The 13,674-nt window shown below is 59.7% G+C and overlaps 1 protein-coding gene across 1 annotated transcript in view; it reads left to right on the forward strand.

Annotated features, from left to right (window-relative positions):
• The window catches only part of IQCE (IQ motif containing E), a 26,202-nt gene that overhangs the window by 9,247 nt on the left and 3,281 nt on the right, over positions 1 to 13,674 (forward strand). Inside the window, exons 9-14 of the mRNA XM_028498061.2 lie at positions 1,250 to 1,340; positions 4,138 to 4,296; positions 5,761 to 5,784; positions 8,015 to 8,136; positions 8,501 to 8,601; positions 9,546 to 9,659. Coding sequence (XP_028353862.1) covers positions 1,250 to 1,340; positions 4,138 to 4,296; positions 5,761 to 5,784; positions 8,015 to 8,136; positions 8,501 to 8,601; positions 9,546 to 9,659 — 611 coding nt within the window. The remainder of the gene's footprint in view (positions 1 to 1,249; positions 1,341 to 4,137; positions 4,297 to 5,760; positions 5,785 to 8,014; positions 8,137 to 8,500; positions 8,602 to 9,545; positions 9,660 to 13,674) is intronic.

Genomic DNA, 13,674 nt, shown 5'->3' on the forward strand with positions numbered 1-13,674 from the left:
AAAAAAAAAAAAAAAAAAAAAAAAAAAAATAGTGGACACGTGGCAAATGTCCGTCAGCTGGTGAAGAGAGTAAAAACGGAAGTACATCCGTACAAAGGGATGAGGTCTGACACCTGCCACGACGTGGATGAGCCTCAGAGACATGATGCTCCCTAAAGAGGCGGACAGAAAAGCCCACATACTGTGCAATTCGGAAATATCCGGAATGGGCAGATTAACAGAGACGACAGTGGATTAGGGGTTGCTGGGGGGGAGGGGAGAGTAGGGAGGGACAGGTAAGGGGCTCCTGTTTGGGGTGACAGAACTATTCCGGGGTTAGATAGTGATGGTAGTTACACAACATTGTGACTACACTAAAAACCACTTAATCGCATATTTTAAAACAGTGAATTTGGGGTTATATGAATGTTATCTCAGTAAGAAATGCCCAAAAAAGTAGGTCAGGAATCTGCACAGAAATATTTAGCGCTCAGAATAATTAGTAAGGCACGGATTACTGAAATGAATACCAAATTTTATTTTCAGAACAAATGTGACTAGACTTTGCCAGAAGCCTAGAATTAAAGTAAATCAGAATGGGCGGGTATACAGTGAAGAATTATTTTTACCTTGCCTTTAAAAGCTGTAGCAAGCACATGAGTTGTTTTTCCTTCCATTCGCCTTGCTTGTTAAAAACCCCAAAGGACATCCATGCATCGTTCATGCAGTCGGTATTTTTTCCGTTCCTCCCATGTGTCAGGAGTGGAGTCCGGAGGGGTCGCCCCAGGCAGTGCCAGCTTCTAGGCAGTCAGGTGGTGGCCGGGCACCCACCTCGTTCCCGGGGGGTGTCCTTGCCAGCTCTGCAGGCCACCACCCCTCCCGTCACGTACAGACATCTTTTTTTTTTTCATAAATGGATTGATCGATTGATTGATTGATTTTTGGCTGTGTTGGGCCTTCATTTCTGTGCGAGGGCTCTCTCTAGTTGCGGCGAGCGGGGGCCGCTCTTCATCGCGGTACGCGGGCCTCTCACTGTCGCGGCCTCTCCCGTTGCGGAGCACAGGCTCCAGACGCGCGGGCTCAGTAGCTGTGGCTCACGGGCCTAGTCGCTCCGCGGCATGTGGGATCTTCCCGGACCAGGGCTCGAACCCCTGTCCCCTGCATCGGCAGGTGGATTCCCAACCGCTGCGCCACCAGGGACGCCCACGTACAGACATCTTACACAGCGTCATGGCAAGTAAGTTGTCACTTTCTTCCCTTCCCACTTTAGGGAGGAAATTCAAGCACTTACCAGGAAGTTTCAAGAACTGGAAGAAAGTAAGAAAGGAGAGGAGGAAGATCCCGGGGAGATGAGTCCTGAGGTAGGGTTGTCTGTGTTTTTCCCTCCTGTCCGGCGTGGCGGGACTCTGAGCTGACGCATTATGGTTCTGACTGTCTCCGTGTCCGGAGTTTCGCCCGAATCCAACGCTGACAGTCCAGTTTCCTTCTGCCATCACAATTGATTTCTATAAATTGGGTGTATTGAATCCTGGAGTTGTGGACTAATTGATTGTCAGTTAATTGACTTTTCAAACTAGTATTCGCGTCTTAGATAGTTAAGCTGGTGAGTGAAGATCTTCCCCAAACTTCACATATGTAAAAAGTTTAAATATCCAACAAGGGTTGCCGTTAGAAGGTGAGAAGGAGTTTGGGAAGGCCCCAGGGAAGGCACGAACTCTCAGCGAAGAGCCAGGTGGTTCAACGTAAGTTGCAGAGTCTGGCGCTGACACGGGGGCCCGGCCGGGAAGGCGCTCGCCGGGGCTGGCACAGCCCCTGCCCCTGCCCCTGGGCCGGAGGTCGGGTGACTGGGGAGCCGCAGGGCCCGTGGGCAGGTCGGCGGGCGGTGAGTCTAGGCTGACCCTCCTCCCTGTCCCCTCGCTCCCTCCGTTTCTATGGACACGACGGCAGGGGGCTCCCCAGGCACCTCCCTGAGCACCTTGTGGAATCGGGGGAGCCCTCTGGCCCCCGTTGGCCCAGTGCTACCTACGCCAGGACTTCTAGTGTCGAGAGTGTGGCTCCTCGCTAATCCTTTTTTTTTCCAGTTAATGGATTCCCCAGGTGGCAATTATAATCTTATATCTGTTAACACAAAAAAACTAATAACTGAGGTATTAAAATCCTGTGGCTGCAGTTTGCCCCAAGAGGAGCCTGTCGTGTGAGTGTGTGACGGGGAAGGCCAGCCTGGCCGGGGCGTCCAGCGTGGGCGCACGCTGAGATGGGCAGCCGTGCCGCCCTCTTCTGCGACCCTTGCTACAGATCTGAGTAACACGCCGAATCCACCAGGACGGCCAGGCTTTACCTGGCACACGTTTTAGCCGAGAAGTTCTGTTGCTTCAGAAAGCGACTTGCTGTTTCGGTAGCCAGTAGCCTGACGGGGACTGGCCTCTAGGAGAGGGAGGGCGTACCAGGTGCGGGATTGACTTACCTGCTGAGAGCGGAAAAGAAAAGTGTTTGGGTTTGTTTTTTTTTTTAAATCTAGACGGGCCTCCCTCTTACAAGGCTTTCTTATTTAGCTGGAGTCCTGTTTTTTTTTTTTTTTTTTTTTTTTGTGGTACGCGGGCCTCTCACTGTCGCGGCCTCTCCCGTTGCGGAGCACAGGCTCCGGACGCGCAGGCCCAGCGGCCATGGCTCACGGGCCCAGCCGCTCCGCGGCACGTGGGATCTTCCCGGACCGGGGCACGAACCCGCGTCCCCTGCATCGGCAGGCGGACGCACAACCACTGCGCCACCAGGGAAGCCCTGGAGTCCTGTTTTAAGGCCCCTTCTTCTTTTAGCATCTGACGCTCCATGTACTTCAACCCCAGCACAAAAGGGAAAGAGAAAAGCCCTAAAAGGGAACGTGGAGAAGCTGACGAGCGTGTCTCTCTCCAGTTACAAGTTGAGACAAACCCCAGGCCGCCGACTGATTCGGCAAAGGAAAGGTGGCTCTCCTGGTGCGTGCTGGCTGGAGCCCCGTGGGTTGTGCGGTGCCCTTGACCCCGCAAGTCCGGCTGGCCACACGTGGGGTGGACGTGTGAGTCCATCTCAGGCCCTTCCGTTGTTCAGGAAAGTAGACTTTCTGTGTTACCCGTACGGGTGCATCTCCTTGGCGGCTTTTCCAGCGCTTTCGCTAATGTTCTGAGTCCTGCAGAGTCACTGTCCTCCTGTCCAGGAAGTTGGCCACCCTGCCCGATGGGCCCTTTTCAGGAGACCCCTACCTACCCAGACGCCCGCGCTGTCGGCCCCAGGTGGCTGCGTCGCCGGGCCGCTGAGCCCCCGGCGTGTGGCGGGCAGAGCTGCGCTGTCTGTCTCCTCGACGCTCCTTTCCCAGTGGGGTGCTGACCGACGGGTGCCTTGTCTGCCTCAGGCAGCCCTGACCCCTGGGGGCACCCGACACAGGTGAATGTGGATATTTCTGCTTATTCCTGAAGCTTTCCCTTAGGGAGAAAAAATACTTTCCACGTCCGCCGGAACTGGCAGTAATGCCTTTGTCTGTGCAATTCATCCGGTCTTGCTTCTTTCTACCTTAAGACCCCCAAGCTAGGGGTCTTCCCCGGCGGTCCAGTGGCTCTAAGACTCTGCGCTCCCAGTGCAGGGGGCACGGGTTCCATCCCTGGTCCGGGAAGTTCCACGTGCCGCGGGGTCCGGCCAAAAACAAACAAGCAAACAAACAAAAAACCAAAAAACCAAGCTAGGAATCTATTGCCTTTTATCTCAGAAGTCCCATTTTTGTAATCCAGCATTAGACGAAAAGGAAGACGGTAAAAGGAGCTCCCGGGAAGCAGATAACTGGTGCGCTGAGGCGCAGACGTTACTGAGCTCAGAAGGCGCGTTGTGGTCACCTGATGACACCACAGTCACGTTGGCTTCCCCTCCTCGCGGGAGAGCGCCACCCCCAGAGATCACAGGGTTCACGAAAACCGACTTTCACCCTAATCTACTAGCGGATGTGTTAGTCCTCCAGGGACTTCTTTTGCCGTCTGGCACGCTGAGCGGTGTGGACACGATTGTTTTCCTCTGCATTAAAGCCTAGTCTGAGAAGCTTTGCCCGCACCCTGATATCCTGCCTCCTGGCCTGGTAGCCGGCTTCTCTGCCCCCACCGCCGACCCAGTCATCCTCTCACCTTGGACTTCCTGCAGCCCCGGGAAGCGCCCCGACGCCCCGGTCCCTCCCAGATGGACTCGGAGCTGGACACGAGCGAGGGGGGCTCCTCCAGGCCCCAGCCGGGCTGCTCCGAGGGGAGAAGAGACGCCGCCGCCCGGCTCCTGCAGCGCCGGTGGAAGGGGCACCAGCACCGGGTGAGAGTTCCCCCGCCCGCCCGCCCGCCCGCCGTCTGCCGCCCACATCCTCACTCGCCAGCCCTTCCTCCGTCCCTTTGCCGGGCGGGCTCCGTGCCCGACGCCCTAGACACGTAGGAAAACGTAGGGAGGCAGAAGACAGCCTCCGGGGACCCGGGGTCCCAGGGCCGCGGGCTGTGGGTGCAGCGCCCCTGCAAGCACGGGACTGAGCTTAGGGGTCTCCCTGGCGGTTCGGGCCCCACGGCAGCCCTGGCTGGGGCTCCCGGGATGGCCGTCTTGTCAGGAACAGGGAGAGCCTGCCTCGGGGCTGCTACTCAGAGGACAGCGGCGTGGGTGACGGGACAGCAGGGCTGCGCGTGGGGCCTCAGACCCGGGGGGAAGGGGGTGAGCAGGGCAGCCGGGGCCGCGCACGACAGACCGGGAGCCGCGACGTCCCGTGGTCTCTCTTGGGGGAGGAGTGGGGCTCCTCTCGGCAGCTCCTGGGGGGCTCGCGGAGATGGGGATCGCGGAGACGGCAGTTGCTAAAGGACGGTGCTCTCTGATGACCAAATGCTCTAAAAGAGCCCCCTCCCCCCGTTTGATAGAACGCAGCACGACCCTTGTTGCCGCAGCTGCACAAACAGCAAAAACCGGAGCTCCCCGCCTGCCCGAACAGTGTAAGGTCTTAGCTCCAGAAAGGCGCCGGTGGAGGTTTTTTTAAATCATGGCTTCTTCCCAGCTTTGATTATGAAAATTTACAAAACGTAGAAAGTTGAAAGCGTTTCGTATATTCAGCGACGTGCTAATTCTCGCCCACCACCTCGGTTCAACAACAGTGCACGTTTAGGCACATTTCTTTTCTGCACGTACTGTTTTTTCCAGAACCGTTTGAAAGTAAGTTTTAGACGTTCTGAGACTTCAGGGCGTATCTTCTAGGAATGAGGGTGTGCTACTTAACCATAGTACCGTGACAGCAGCTGAGAAGTGTCCCCGCCGCCCCATGATCTTGATGACTGGCCAGACCCCGCGCGGGGGCCCCCTTTGTAACATCACCAGCGGGCAGTGTCCAGCCGCTCTGTGGACATCCAGAGAGGACACCGCATGTTATGGGACAGCTCTGGCCGCGGGAGGGCCTTCCTCACGTGGAGCCTGAGACAACCCCGTCTCGGTGGTCCCTGCGGGTCACCTGGCCGCGCAGCCGGCCAGGAACCGCAGACGCCCCCGTGGCGGCCTGGGCTTCAGCTGTGAGTCGCCTCCCGGTCACGGCCGCTTGCCTCCTCCTTCGCCGCCGCGGGCGGGTCTGCATCAGCTCCATCAGAGCCTCTCGCGGAGCCCCTTGGGTGTGGGTGGCGGGCAGGGGGCTGTCGGCGAGCGGAGGGTGCCCGACTCTGCTGCAGGCTGTGGCGGGGGAGGGACCAAGGGACGAAGACGGTGTCACAGAAAACTCGTCCTCTTGTTAATTCCTAACTGATCTCCTTATTTCAGAAAAACAAGGCCGTTCTGCACGAGGTAAGCCAGTTTTGTTTCACTAATTTCAAAATACGTATTTTTACTTCGGTTCAAGTGACCGTGGGGAGATCTCAAGAAGCGTCATCGAGTCCGTGTTTTCACGAAGCCAGGCCAGACCCCAACACTGAGTTGAAATACTTAAGTGACGTTGGCATCAAATAGACACTTGCATAATCTCACACTTTCGTAATTCATTCAGTCAGTCATCATTCTCTCAACACCCTTTTGTTGATCATCAGTTCTGTGTCAAGCAAGCTGTGGGCCCTCAGGACACAGAGAGACATTAAGACAGGCCAGTCCAGGACGGAAGGCGGGGGGCGCGTTTAGGGGCACGTCCTCCTCCTCCAGACACTCGCGTGTCCTGCTCCCGGCTTTACTCGGGTCTCTGCTGAAACGCGACCTTCCCTGGACGCCGCACCGCCAGCACTCCCCAGCCCCGCGGCCTGCTTTCCTCTCCTTCGTAGCACCTCTCCCTACCCGATACGTCACCCTTTTTGCAACTGCTTGCCTCTCCCGTTAGAATGTAAGTTTCGCGGACGCAGGGACCAGCCCGTGTTTCTGCTGCTAGGTCCCTGGTTCCTAGAGGGGTGCCTGGCGTGCGGTCGGCATTCAGTAAGCGGTTGTGGGCGGCTGAGGGGACGAGGGCCCCTGGAAGGACCGTAGAGCACGTTTATGAAGCAGGCGGCGGCCTGTGTGCTGTCGACGGTGTTCCTCCTCCCTCAGCCTCCAGGGTGACGACAGACCCGCCGTGCGGGCAGCGTAGCGCGCAGGATGCCGGCTCCCCTTTCTGCCCCGCCCGCTCGGCACCCTCACCCCTCCAGCGGGTGCGGTAGCTTTCCTGTGGGCCGCGTGGTGGAACCTTCCAGGTTTGTCTAAATACTCATTGGCTTTCAGTGAGTTATTTTGTCCTTAGTAACCGATGCCCTCTCGCCTCTTTGTTGTCGCCTCACCCCCTGCTTGTGGCATTTCCTTCACTTTGCGTTCAAGGAAGACAAAGATGTCTTTTCTTTTGGTGACGTGATCACGGAAGCCTCTGAACCTCTAAACGCAGGCTCAGCAGCGGCACTCCGTGTGCTAGAGCGTCGTTCCCCCAGATGCTGTGGAGCCTCAAGCCCGTCCTCAGGACCAGAGGCGGGACCCCTGAAATCCAGAACGTTGGTCTCAGAACTTACAGAGCATCCATGTGTGTCTCTAAAGAAAGTGGTTTAAGATTAAGGCCGAAGGAGACGTAATTCCTTTGTGATCGTTTGAGATCACGCTCGGCCCTACTTGACTTTAGAAGATGCACATGGAAAGCGTATGACGTGGAATAACTATTCCAACACGGAATAAACGATCTCAGCATGAAAACATGCCTACGTGTAAAACACGGAATCTCATTTGCAGCTAAACGTAATAGCGCTTAACGGACGATTCATTTGTATGCCGAGGTTCAGGTGTCTGGGCCTTTTCCTCCCCAGAGCACCGGCATGTTTCTCGCCGTGGGAGGTTGTGGCGAGTGAGGGAGAGAGGCTCCTGCAGGTGCGGCCGAGATTCTGCGGCGGAAAGGGAGCCTCTTCTCGGCCGTTGGAGCTTCTCCCTCTGGGACGCCCCGACCCGTGCCTGCCACCTTCCAGGGAAACTGACACCCGTCTCCGTCACTCCACCCCCCCCCCCCCCCCCGGCTAGGCTGCCGTGCTGCAGGCGGCTTTCCGGGCGCATCTGGCACAGGCGAGACCATTGTCTAGCAGGGCGTGCAGCCCGGACCCCCCTGCCGTGCCAAGCCCTCCCACCCAGGTAACCCTGAGGGGCTGCACACGGGCCCAAGTCCTAACGCTCTCTCTCCATCTCTTCCCACGCTTCGCCGGCGGGACAAGCGCAGACGCCTTTGGGTCCTCGCGTCCTGCCTCGCGCTCCGGCCCCTGGCACCCGTGGCCCCCCCAGCGTTGAGCTTCAGGGGCCGAATGGCGTTGAGGTGCTGGGGCATCGAGTACCGTGTCCATCTTGGGGTCAAGACAGAGGCTTAAACCACAGCAGAGATAGGAGCCCCTCCCCTGTGGAAACCACCAGACGCCGATTCTAAGGGTCTCTAGGGTCCAAGTAACCTGCAGTCAGGAAGCTGCGGACGAAATAGTCAGTAACGAGGGCAGCCCCCCGAATCGGAGTGGCGCTCTTAGCCTGGCGCCGGGGGCCCACACGTAGGAGGCGGCGGGGGTTCACGCGGCTCTCTTCCCCACCGTCGCTGCCCCAGGACTCGCCCGAGCCCCGCGTCCCGAGCCCCGCCGTCCAGGCCGAGGGGGACCCGTGGCAAGAGGAGGCCGTCACCATCATCCAGTCTGCCTTCCGGGCACACCTGGCACGGGCCAGGCACAGGTAAGTCCGCCTGGCAGGCCTACCTCTGTTCTGTATCGCAGGGCGGCGCCGGACACCTGCGGGGGCTGCCCTGCCAGAAAGGCACAGGGTGTGTCGCCAGAGCATAAGCCACACCCACCCACCCAGGTGAGGTGGGCCACAGGCTCCGGTCCTCGGAAAGAAGCCTCTCTAGGACCGTTTCCTCCTGCTGGGAGAAAACAAATGGGAGGGGTTAGATACGGTGCCACGGCCGGGGGTGCAGGGGACACGCCCGAGGCCCCTCACAGCCCGCCTGTCTCAGGACCTGGGCCCGTCGGCCTCAGACGATGCTGGCCTTCCCTAAAGTCAGAATCAGCTAGTCTCTCTCTCTCTCTCTCTCTCACAGTGCTGCTGGTCCAAGAGCTGCCACCGCAGCGTTTCCCGACAGACCTGCTTGGGCCCCACGCAGCGCACCCTCCTCTCCGCCCTTCCCTGCGGCCTCTCCTGGTAATTGCTTTTCATTTTGGATTTCACGCGAGGGGCAGCTGGCCTTCCGAGGTTTCAGCCAAAAGAGCTGCCACCGTCCCGGAAGCTGGGACGTGTAAAGTCGTGTCAGGGGGCTTGTCCCGCGCGGCCCCCCGCGAGCTGGGTCACGCCTCGGCCACACCTTCCTGTCACAGCTCCGCCCCCTGTCCCTTGGGTGGTAGGGGAAAGAGCCGGCCCCAAGCGACTCCCCGGAGCCCGACAGGCTGGCCGGTTCCGGGGTCGGTGACCGCAGGCCACGCAGTCGGAGCTTCGTGGTTTTGATTTTTATTCTCACCTCTAACTAGAGCAAGGCGGTGTCCCTCCTTTGGGCCAATGTTTCTCCTGTTTGTTGGTTTTAAGTAAAGCTTTGCTTGTATTTCCTTTTCTGCTTCATTAAGATCCGATAACAGGCAGTGGAGAAATCCCTGGACTGGCAGGGGCCCACGGCCCACGGTGAGGCCCGGCCCCAGCTCTGCCCCACTCCGGACACGGGGTCCTCCCCGGGCCCCACTCCTCCTGTGCGAGAGCCGGAGGGTTGGGCGAGGCCACCTGCAAGTCGCTTTCCGTCCCCAAATGTACGATTCTGCCTGTACTTCAGGCCCTCCCCCCCTCAGACTGTAACCGGGACACTTGCTTGGACCGTGTCTGTACGCCAGAGGTGGCACAGAGGTGGCGGTGTGAGGTCGGGGGCTGTCACTAGACGGAGCGTCGTCTTGAGTCTCGTTTGCGGGCGTGGCGCGCAGGCCGAGTTCTGAGGCCGCAGCGGCGCGGTCGGAGAGGGGCAGGCACAGGAAGGGCGCGGTGCTTCGTAACGGGGGAGAGCCGCACGAGGAGCAGCGTTTCTGAACAGAAGTGTGCGCCCAGGAAGACGGCTGGGTGCGGCGAGCCTGTGAGGATGGGAGCCTCCCGCGTGCCTGTCGTTTCAGGGCAGGAAGACAGCGAGGGGAGCAGCGGGGAGGCCGCGGAGGCTCCGGCTCCCGGGGACGGGGCGCCGAGGCCATGGGGACCGGGGCCGCCGGCAGCCCCGCCGCCCTGCTCTGGTGAGTGGCTCTGGTGAGTGTCGGGTCGCGGGGGCCCTTCCGGGGCTTCCCTGACCTGGAAACCGCCTCGTGTGAAAAACCGCACTCTGTCCCGTTCGGTCATCTGGTCTGGCTTTGTCAGAGCGAACTTTGAACTTTGAGGTTCTCTCCGAAACCTCCGTCTGTAAAGCTCCCCGGAGGCTGCATATTATTCTCCAAATATCAGTTTCAGTCTGATCTCACCAGACCCTACGTTTGGCGACCTTTAGATTCTTGGATCAGGGCTAAAGTGTCTGCGTATGCCGCCCATTTCTGCTCTTGTTAAATGCGTGTCCTTTTAAAGTGGCAGCTCATCCTCCTGCCTGAAAAGTGCCACCGCCGGCCTCGTTCGGGCCCTTGTTTACACGAGGAAACCGTCTCTGAAAACTGCACGTGGAGCCCTTGTTTGATCTGATTGTGCAAGTGTTTTTAAAGGGAAGGAAAAACTGAAGCGAACCTTGAAAACCGATGTTTTTAATTTCATAAGTTTTTCCACTCATAGTTTTCTTGACAGTTACAGAAAAAAAGCTGACACAGTTACAGTATCTGCAGCACGCTGGGTGGTGATTTCCTTCCCTCTTTTATCGCAAGTCAGGGATTGGTTCCTTTTTTATTGGCACTTTACTTTGGGAAGCCGTCAGAGCAGAGGCCGGCTTCCGGGCCCCAGGGGAACCTGCCCCTTCCTCGCGTCCCATCCAGGTGGCCACTGAGGGCGGAGGGGGTCCGCAGGGTGGTCGGCAGGCGCGTCCCAGCCTAGGGTTACGATTATGGGATTTGAAGAGTTTAGATGTGCGTGGAGAAAGGAGCGAGAGCTCGCGGTGGTCCCTGGGCGCCGGCCTGCCTGGCCCGCCCCTCCTCCTGCGGGGGGCGTGTCCTCCCAAGGAATCGTGGGGTGTGGGGTCGATTATGGGATTTGAAGAGTTTAGATGTGCGTGGAGAAAGGAGCGAGAGCTCGCGGTGGTCCCTGGGCGCCGGCCTGCCTGGCCCGCCCCTCCTCCTGCGGGGGGCGTGTCCTCCCAAGGAATCGGGGGGTGGGGGGTGGGGTGGGGGGTGGGGTGGGCACCGGCTGCATCTGCCCGCGAGTCACAGCCGGCCGCCCGGGCGCAGGCTCCGGACGCTGCCGCGAGGGCCACGTGCAGAGAATCCCCGCCGCCGACTGGGGCCTCCCCGGTGCCGCCAGCCTTCGCCTTTCGCGGCTGTTCTGCTTTGGGGAAACTGGCCGACGCTGGAGCTGAGCGCAGAGGGTTAGGCTCTAACGAGGGTGGCCGCGTGGCGTGGCGTCCATCAGGCCGGTCCCGCCGTGCCTCGCGTGTCCGCCCCGGCGGCGCTGGGCGTGGCCGTGACCGCCGTCCCTTCTCGGTTTCAGCGGAGCCCCCTCCCTCGGGGCCGCAGCGCGCGGCGACTGCAGCCGCGGAGGGCGTGAACTCCGACGGCTCCGACGAGGTCGTCTTAGCTCCGCCTCTGCCCACGAAGAAAATCGCCTCCCCGCCCTAGGCCCCTGCGGTCGCCCGGCACGTGGCGATGCCCTGTCCGGGCAAGGTTAGGCTCAGAGGACAGAAGCACTCAGACCGGAAGGGAATTTATCTTGTGCGGAGGAGAACGGTACCTGCTAGACACCTCACCTCCGTCCCCGGTTTCTCTCGTTTTGCCCGTTTGCTTGTTTGTTGAGGGCACCCCGAATGCGTCTCCTTCTTTTATCTCTGGGAAGGGGTCGTCTACGTTCCGCGCCCCCGGCTGCAGGCCCGCCACCCCCGCCCCGTGGTCTTCATGCCGGACAGACACACCTGCCCGGGCTGGGGGGCAGCAGGGGGCCCGGCCGAGACACGTCCTCTCGGGGCACCTCTGGCCACCTGCGGCCGTGCAGGCCAGGGCTGCTTCATCGGCGCTGACGCCGCACGGCCACCGGCTCCAGGACGGGCAGCGCGCCTCAGGGGAGAGCTGATGCGAGAACCCTCGCTCTCAGCCCGAACGGAGGGCCCTGCGCACCGGGGAGAGCTTAGTCCCGGGCCACGCCTCCGCCTCCCCGTCGCCAGCGGGACCCCCGGCACCCCGACGGCGCGGCAGCCCTTCGCGCGTTGCACCTCAGGGGCTCCGGCTCAGACTTGTCCTTCTTTGGGAAAGTCCTGGGCCCTCCTCACAGCGGTCAGAGGCTCCCGGCCCCAGCACGGGCAAGGCGTGTGGCCAGGAGGCTGTGTGTTGCCCTGTCCCGTGAGAGATGCGGAGGGCTATCCCAGCCCCGGCCACCCGGAGTCAGGCGGGGGACCCGCCAGCCCCTTTCACCGCTTAGGTGCCGGTCACACAGTGGGTTGAAGAAAGTTCAGCCAGGGGGCCAGGCTTGTGTCATGTTTTCTCTGCTCGGCCCGTGAGCTGCCAAGTGCGTTTTTTCTTCTGTTTCCCCCGCTGGACTGATGGCTAACTCGAGTGAACTCGCTGCTGACCTTTGCCTTGTCTCAGCCGCTGGGTCTGTTCCTCCTCTGGGTGCCGGCTCGGCTAACGGCCTGTAGGAGCCAGTCCACCCGTCAGGCACCCAGAGGGCGACGAAGGCGGTGCCGGCGGCCTGCAGGTCCTCGAGGGGCTCATTCTCCGCCCCCCCCATTCAGAAACGGGCATTTCTGCATTACTCCTTACTCAGGGGCCCAGGGCTCTGGGGACCTATGACGGATGGATCACCGCCAGGACGTCCTCGCCTGGCCCTGGAGGAAGAGGCCGTGTGTGCAGCGGGCTGGCCGTCGGCAGAGCTGGGCTGGTCAAGGTCAGCCCCAGGACCTGAGTTGTCCAAGAAAATGCTCCTGAGAATTGCAAATATGGACATTTGTGCTGTGCCTCTGCTCCTTGGGCCCTGCAATGTTGATCTAGTAAAAGTAAGCAGTCTGGAAGCCACCTCAGTAAGTGACTTAACTCAAGCTGTGACCCTCTGACGCTGTGTGGATCTGTTCCCTGGAGAATGCCAGGTGCCCAGCGTGCTTGCAGGGCCCACGGCTCGGGGCTGGGGTTCTAGGGCTGCACACACAGGGCGGGGCGGGAGAGGGGCCTGGGGCCTAGAGGGCCTGCCTTCTGTGCTGCCCCACTGGACGGGCCCGGCCGCCCGGCAGACAGACCAGAACCCTCGTCCCAGCAAAAAGACCGATGCATTAGGAAAAGGACGGCCACCTAGCTCAGAGCAACCAGCGTGAGAGCTGCAGAGCTTTGCTTCGTTGTTAAGTAATAAATACCCTCTGCAGAAAGCCCCGTTCACCTTCAAGAGCTGAATAGAATTTAAATTCCACGAGAAGCCGTCTAAGCCAACTCAAGCCCCTCCCGTGGTTTTGGAAGCAGTGTTTGCTCTCGTGTGGCTCAGAAATTCCGAGGACTGGAGAGTGGACACTCAAACCTTCCCCGGGGCCGGCCGGCCGGCTGCTGCTCCGGGTGAGGACCTCCCCGAGCTCCCGAGGGCCTGTTAGCAGCTGATCACGCCGGGTAAGCATCCTTTGAAGCGAGAGAACCCACATCTGGGAGCTGAAATGTGAAGCCATCAGGTGGCTCCAGGAGGAGGTGGTGGACTCGCTGGCCTTCGACCTTTGTATTTAGGAGCGCTCTGACCTTTGCGTAATTTGTACACAAGTCTCTTGGAAGGCATAAGGCTTTCCCTCTGTGCTACTCATCATTGGCCTTTGTAAATAAAAGCTGTTTTGCAGGGTCTTTGTCTTGATTGGCCTATAAACCCGTGACTTTTCATGACCTCTGGGTGTGCCATTGCCGTAGCTCATGCTGCACAAACCCCGTGCTTCTGGGCTCCTGGCTTTTGCTTTGGTCACATCACAGCCCTGGGAGCGTAGAGCCAGCCGGAGGAAGGGGTCCCACAGCCAGCTCCCTGCCGTGCGTGAACTCGTGCATCTGTCTTTGAATTTCTCTTCCTTGTTCATCAGTGAGGACTTGAGCATCAAGAAATGAAAATGAGGGCTTCCCGGGTGGCGCAGTGGTTGAGAGTCTGCCTGCCGATGCAGGGGACGCGGGTTCG

This window comes from Physeter macrocephalus, chromosome 14 (assembly GCF_002837175.3).
Source record: "Physeter macrocephalus isolate SW-GA chromosome 14, ASM283717v5, whole genome shotgun sequence".
Taxonomy (NCBI): Eukaryota; Metazoa; Chordata; class Mammalia; order Artiodactyla; family Physeteridae; genus Physeter; species Physeter macrocephalus.